The 6,000-nt window shown below is 40.4% G+C and overlaps 3 protein-coding genes across 6 annotated transcripts; 1 reads left to right on the forward strand and 2 right to left on the reverse strand.

Annotated features, from left to right (window-relative positions):
- Positions 1–704: 704 nt before the first annotated feature.
- Positions 705–1,552, forward strand: LOC104799297. Its single transcript, XM_010521737.2, has 2 exons — positions 705–1,198; positions 1,323–1,552. Exons 1-2 carry the CDS (start codon positions 975–977, stop codon positions 1,531–1,533), a joined length of 435 nt encoding a protein of 144 aa, XP_010520039.1. The 5' UTR covers positions 705–974; the 3' UTR covers positions 1,534–1,552.
- Positions 1,553–1,642: 90 nt separating this feature from the next.
- LOC104799304 (uncharacterized protein At5g64816) lies at positions 1,643–2,746 on the reverse strand. 3 transcript variants are annotated; one of them, XM_010521763.1, is made up of 2 exons: positions 2,590–2,746; positions 1,643–2,123 (listed from the first exon to the last, which is right to left on the reverse strand). In XM_010521763.1, the coding sequence occupies exon 2, from the start codon at positions 2,119–2,121 to the stop codon at positions 1,741–1,743; it is 381 nt and encodes a 126-aa protein (XP_010520065.1). In that variant the 5' UTR covers positions 2,122–2,123; positions 2,590–2,746; the 3' UTR covers positions 1,643–1,740. The 3 variants fall into 3 exon arrangements, with proteins under 3 accessions (XP_010520065.1, XP_010520052.1, XP_010520060.1); XM_010521750.1 differs by having other exon boundaries at positions 1,643–2,159; positions 2,590–2,744; XM_010521758.1 differs by lacking the exon at positions 2,590–2,746 and adding an exon at positions 2,258–2,583 and having other exon boundaries at positions 1,643–2,159.
- Positions 2,747–2,873: 127 nt separating this feature from the next.
- On the reverse strand, positions 2,874–5,994 carry LOC104799321 (uncharacterized GTP-binding protein At5g64813). Of its 2 annotated transcripts, XM_010521775.1 has the most exons (8): positions 5,712–5,994; positions 5,275–5,637; positions 4,474–4,565; positions 4,249–4,390; positions 3,856–4,160; positions 3,635–3,688; positions 3,420–3,553; positions 2,874–3,340 (listed from the first exon to the last, which is right to left on the reverse strand). In XM_010521775.1, the coding sequence occupies exons 2-8, from the start codon at positions 5,366–5,368 to the stop codon at positions 3,139–3,141; spliced, it is 1,023 nt and encodes a 340-aa protein (XP_010520077.1). In that variant the 5' UTR covers positions 5,369–5,637; positions 5,712–5,994; the 3' UTR covers positions 2,874–3,138. The 2 variants fall into 2 exon arrangements, with proteins under 2 accessions (XP_010520077.1, XP_019056888.1); XM_019201343.1 differs by having other exon boundaries at positions 5,275–5,994.
- Positions 5,995–6,000: the final 6 nt, after the last annotated feature.

A 6,000-nucleotide genomic window follows, 5' to 3' on the forward strand; every position in this document is an offset into this window, starting at 1 on the left:
TTTTGGATTTTGGTTTTTAGTTTTTGGTTTTTGGTTTTTGGATTTTATAATATTTGAAAACTCAAAAAAAGTAGCTTTTGGTTTTTCATTGATTTTTTTCACTAAAATGACTTTCCAAGTTTTTAGGAAAAGTAATTTTGTAAAAACTTGAATGTTGTTTTTTTTTTGTTTTTGGATTCTAAAAACTCCAAAAACTCCTACCATTCAAGGCCTTTAGTTTTTGGTTTTTGGATTTTGGATTCTGAAAGTTTATAAATCTAAAAAAAAGGTGGTTTTTAGTTTTTAGTTGATTTTTTTCATAAAGTAGATTTTCGAGTTTTTAGGAAAACCAAATTTCAAAAAACTTGATTGTCGGTTTTCATTATTTGAAATCCAAAAACTCTGAAATCCACCCCATAAACACCTGAATTATTGGTTTTTTCTCCCTCGGATTTTAGTTTTCGACGTGTCAAATATCGCAGAGGGTATTTTTTGGAGAAAATTTAAAAACTAGATGAATATTTTCGTCTATAGAATTTATTTGAATATAAAAAAATATATTAAATTGAGATAAATTAAAAGTACAGGACTAACTGGTAATTGAGTTGGGTCATTAGGCGTTTCGTGGGCCCAAACTACAAAACCCAAATATAATTTCACTCAAAATGTAAAAGTAAAACAATTTTCTTAGATTGTAATTAAATTTATATACATTTGTGGGCAACTTGTTTAGACTTTTACTAGCAATTTCTATATATCAGTTTAATTTTATAACGTATTAATCCTTTATCTTCATTTGTAAAAGCAAATGAAGATATTTGTTTTTTGGTCAAATTTGGGAGAAAGAATAGTTCAAATCATCAGAAGGCTTGAGTTGATGCGAGATACATGGCGCCCATTTCTCCTTGTGCCCTCCCCCCACGAACTTCAACTGCTGTGTTAAAGCTTCTTTCTTCACCATTTTCTTTTCCTTCCTTTTCTTGTCTGATTCAGACATGACGGAATCCACGAGAATCAGAGTCACCGTATGCTTCTTCTTTGTCGCCATCCTGTTCTGCAATCACATTTTCACGGCTTCTGCACAAGCAGAGCAGGAGAAGCCGTCTCTTTTGAAGATCATATTTCGGATATTCGGGAAAAAGTTCCCTCCAACTTCATGGGAACTCATCCAAGCGGCAATCCAGAAGATCAAGATGAAGATTTATCATCCGAATCTAGAGTGAGTTTCACAATTTCTGCCATACCCTTTTGGCATACAATCTCAGTTGTTCTCATCGAAATCCATGATTGCCCTTCTCCGTTCATCCATTGCTCGATCGACCTTCTTCTGCGTTCACTGTCAGTTTCAGAAGCAAAAGCGAAGGGAAGGGTGAAGAAGGGAAAGGAGGAGAAAACAGTGCTGGGGAGATGGTGAAAGAAGCGGCGAAGAAGAGTTTGGAGACAAGCAAAGAGACCATTGAAGGGTCTGCAAAACTGGCGGGAGATGCTGTGGGCGGAGCAGTGCAGAGAACAGCCGAGAAGGTGAAGAACAAAGCCTCGCATGACGAGATCTGATCTGAGAGACATTGTTCAGTCCATCGTGAACGAGTTCTTTCTCTTGCTGATAGACCACCATCAATATGAATCTGTTTTCCTGTCTGATTACTCAAAACACAGATACATATAGAAGCGAAACACGATGAAATCTAGATCAACGATGCACGGAACAATGGTGGGTTAAATCCAGATCAACTGTAAACGAAACAAAAACACAGAGAGAATCTAAACTGAACGAGAAGACGAGAGCCTAAGGCACTCGCTTTGGCACCTTCTGAGACAAATGTCGTTCCAGTTAGGCACTTGATGATTGTTGACACAGACGGTACGGGCACAGGCGTCGGAACAGGCATCGAGCTCGGAGACTCCACACACCGTTACACAAGTGTCGGGAATTGGGTCCTTGGAGAAAGCTCCGATCTTTTTCAACATCCTTTTCGACGTGCAGACCCTTTCGCACACAAATATCTCATCAGAACTCTTCTCTCTTCCTCTAGCGCTCTTGATCCTCCCTTCTTCAGCTCGTCTCTTCTTCATTCTGATGGCTTGCCCTGCGACAAGGGCAGGCACCGCTGCTCCAAGAAGCGACCACCACACTTCCACCATTACTGAAAATGTTGCAGCAAAAAGAGACTAAAATTTCTCTGCGCACGACAAAACCATTAACGCATTACACGATCGGAAAAGCCAGAGTAGAAGTTGAAGGGCGCAAACGGGTTAAGGAAAAGGAAAGGGTGTTTACGAGAGATGTATTCAAATCCATAAGCAGAATCGATTCTCTAAACTAGAAACCGAAACTGTGGGAACCCAGAATCCAACCGGGGATACAGCAACAAATCTCACTTGGGTTTTCTCGTAGGATGTCGAATTCTTACAAAAACCCAAAAAAAGAGAAGGGAGTCGTAAAGGCAGAACTCCTTAACAGCGCAGTGCAAGAGGATTACTCTAATACCATACGGCTCATATGATTACAGATAACTCATAAGCTCAGAGGACCTCCACGAAACAATCATCCAAAAAAATCGCAACTTGCAATGGGTCTAGGGTTTATGCGGAGAGAGAGAAAGAGATGACCTGTTAGGGAATCTGAAGAGTGAAGACCCAGAGGAGGAATCGATATGATCAAAGCGAGAATTCCATCAAAAAGGGAATTGATTTTGCTGCTCCACAAAGCCTAGAGAGCCTTCCCTCCCGTCTGATGTTAAAGAAAACTGCGAAGTCCCTCTTTCTCCTTTTATTAGATTTTTATTTTTTAATGCTGCATTTTTTTTTTAAATCGATCTCGTGTAAAGACTGGAGAAACACTATTAAGCTGATATTTTTTTTATTCATTCATAACCAAAAAAAAAAAATGTAGCAAAAAATGAAAAAGAGCACATCATTTAGCTCTCACAAACATTACATTATCAAAGAATTTGCTACTCTATGTGAACCCACGATTACATAATTCCATCCTTGGCATCAACTTTGCACCCGCACGCACCTCTACCATTGGAACCATTGATAGAGAAATCCAATCTGAATTAAATAAATAATAAAAAAAAAGAATAGAACAACAAAAAAAAACATCCTCTGCATCAGCATTGGACACAGAAGACAAAAGCTATTGAGATGGTTTGAGGTTCAGACGTTAATGTCCATCCGCTTAGACCTGGCACTCCCGTTATTGGTTTCGTGAGCACTGGTAAGAGAAAACCTCGGGATGGAGGCGTAGTTGTCGGGTGTCAAAACAGGTTGCTGAGGATACAGAGTGGGAGGTGGGGTGAGGTTTCTCTGCGCTGGAAGCGGCGGTAGCATGTTGTACTTGTAAGGATCTCCCTTCAAACTGCAAATTTTACATCGCATCAAGTATCGACCCACATGTTATTTAACGAAAGTTACCACTCTAGTTTTTTTTTTTTTACCTTGGCCTTCTGTAAAATTGATCGTCGTCGGTTGTGCTGTCGTCTAACCGCTGTGAAGGTGCAGCTGGAATAGGGGAAACTGACCACGTAGAAGTTGCAGGTAATTCATCTGAGAAGTATCTTCTCCTTATCAACTGCAAACCGAAAAATTTTATTGCTTTTGAGTATTGAGTTCAGGGTTGAAGATATATAGCTGACAAGAGAAGATGCGAAACCATGCGGAAAAATTTGTTCAGAGCTTCCTTGTCGAATCTAGCTTCCTTGGCTGCCTGCATAAGGGCAATTTGACAAACCCTATCAGGTTATAGTTCCGAGATACGTTCGTTATTGCGATGAATAAAACTAGTCCTCACACTATTTTCATTCAAAAGCTCAAAGATTCTTTTATTCACCATGAAAAAATAACAACCGAGATAGTACTCGGTCATATGCTTACAGCTATAAGGCCACCATTGCCGGGAAAGCTCTCAGTGAGAGGGAGATCCTCACTCGACCGAAGCAAACCTTGCTTCTCAACCCACTGACGAGCTGCATCAACGAGATTGCCGCTGCTTCCTCTCGTGCCTTCTTTTGTAGCGGCATCCGCTTTGTTACCGACGATGATGTACGGGACAGGAAGGCCACCCGGCCCTCCAGAAGGAAGAGGGGCAGAAAATGTCCCAGTAGCTGCAACCTCAGCTGCCCATTTCTGCAAGCTTGTTTTTGTTCTTCTCTGGGAAAGATCATGGACAAAAATAACTCCTGCACAATTTAATTCTCAAACATGAACTTTGTGATATAACACTGTTTGAAACAGAATCAAGAAGAGCGGGGAGAATTTGGCGCAGACCATTAATTTGTGAATAGAAAAGAGAGTGGCAGTCTTTGTATCTCTCATGCCCAGATACATCCCAGAGTTCGACAAAGAAGTCCCTCTCTGAGTCACCTTTAATGCTACTTGAAGAACTAGCAGGACTTGCATAAGTAATGTGCTGAAACAGTGATAAAGTAGGAAAGTGAGGAATTGAACTCCAGCTCTTGGCCATTTTGAGAAATTTTGAGACGACTAAGTTACCTTTATCCCAACTGTACATCCAATTGTCTGCGATGGGCGTGTAATAGAGGAACCTTTGACAATGAGATGTACAAGAGATGATTTTCCAACGCCTAGCAAGAGATGCAGAAGAATTCAGAACTGAAATTTACTCAAACAATGCAGACTATGATGAAAAGCAAAAGAAACTTCTTTCCATTTTGTTGTCCTGAAGGAGCAAATAGGTTGACATTTATCATGAACAAGAACAAGCAAAACCTAGATCATAAAATTACGCTCTCAGCATTGTCCGATGAAATACAGTAAGGACCACACCACCAAGCTCTCAACCTCTAATGATCTCCGATATAGATTACATGCGATGTACATGAGATCTGGTCCATCAGAGTATCAGTCCTTGACAGTGCTGATCTCAACAAATAAAAGCATTGAAGGCTCAAAAAAGAAGAAACATTTAGCCGACCATTCACATCAAAATCATTTGCCCACCATGGCACATATGCTAGATGGCTCAAGTTAATCTCAAGAGAGTGAATCCCGATTTTTAGATAAGTAGAACAACAACGAGCAAAATTTAACTTTCTAGTCTCACTAGATCAGCAAATCTAGTTAAGAACAATAATTGATCATCTTGACATCTATCACACCACAATCAATCTGGCGAATTGATTTTCTTGAGTCACAAAGGATGACACTAGGATCCAACTTGGAAACTCGGAACTGATCAACACCAAACGGTGAGATAATGGCGACCAAAAGCCTCGACAAATCTAACAGATCCATTACGGCATAATCTACATCAGAAATGAAATCTGATATTACCTGAGTCACCGACCACCAATACGCGGACTTGTCCGCACAGCAACCCCACGTTCTGCTCCTTGGTTGCGCTTTCACGTTCCCTCCAAAACATCATGTTGCTCAAAATAGTAAAATCAGATCAGTATCAGAGACGCCAGTTCTGCTCAAACAATTCCCAATCGTCCTGCTCCAATCAGAAAGCAAAAAGCAACTTCCAGAAACAATCATAGCAAGTCCCGATTCCCTGATCTACTTTTACACTGATAGATTTGTACGATTTATCCACCGTCAGTTTACCAGAGCAGAGCATAACTCAATTCCATATACAGATGTAAGAAAACAATCCCCGGCTCAGATTCTTCGCATTCCTCGCTCGAGATATCCCTGGAATACAATTCGAAATCAATACTGAAGTTTCCAGAAATGATCAAGCAAACAATGGATCTGCGGCCACATACAAAGATTCCTGTATCAACACTTCCCAGGAGAAATCAAACCAAAATCCAAAGAAGCCCCAGAAATCGTCAGCTCGGGTCCTCCTCCTCCCCCTTCCTCGACGTTCTTCTTCTCGATGAATCTAGAGAAAAAAATCGCAAAATATCCTTCCGACTAATTGACAATACAAGTGAACGAGAGAATCTGGAGATGAGATAATAGGATAAGAGACTCTGAATCGAGATTAGGGCTCGAGAATCCTTTCTTCTGCTTCGATTCTTCGAATACACTTTTGCTGAGATTTGATCGGAA

Source organism: Tarenaya hassleriana, unplaced genomic scaffold (assembly GCF_000463585.1).
Source record: "Tarenaya hassleriana unplaced genomic scaffold, ASM46358v1 Cleome10, whole genome shotgun sequence".
In the NCBI taxonomy this organism is placed as follows: domain Eukaryota; kingdom Viridiplantae; phylum Streptophyta; class Magnoliopsida; order Brassicales; family Cleomaceae; genus Tarenaya; species Tarenaya hassleriana.

Excerpts from the sequence above, each read along its gene's own strand:
- LOC104799297 (XM_010521737.2), top strand. The coding sequence starts at position 975 with ATGACGGAATCCACGAGAATCAGAGTCACCGTATGCTTCTTCTTTGTC. Across the intron at positions 1,199-1,322 it reads ATTTATCATCCGAATCTAGA|TTTCAGAAGCAAAAGCGAAG; the intron begins GTGAGTTTCACA and ends GTTCACTGTCAG.
- LOC104799304 (XM_010521763.1), bottom strand. The coding sequence starts at position 2,121 with ATGGTGGAAGTGTGGTGGTCGCTTCTTGGAGCAGCGGTGCCTGCCCTT.
- LOC104799321 (XM_010521775.1), bottom strand. The coding sequence starts at position 5,368 with ATGATGTTTTGGAGGGAACGTGAAAGCGCAACCAAGGAGCAGAACGTG. Across the intron at positions 4,391-4,473 it reads GATGTACAGTTGGGATAAAG|CACATTACTTATGCAAGTCC; the intron begins GTAACTTAGTCG and ends TCACTGTTTCAG. Across the intron at positions 4,161-4,248 it reads TTTCTATTCACAAATTAATG|GAGTTATTTTTGTCCATGAT; the intron begins GTCTGCGCCAAA and ends TAAATTGTGCAG.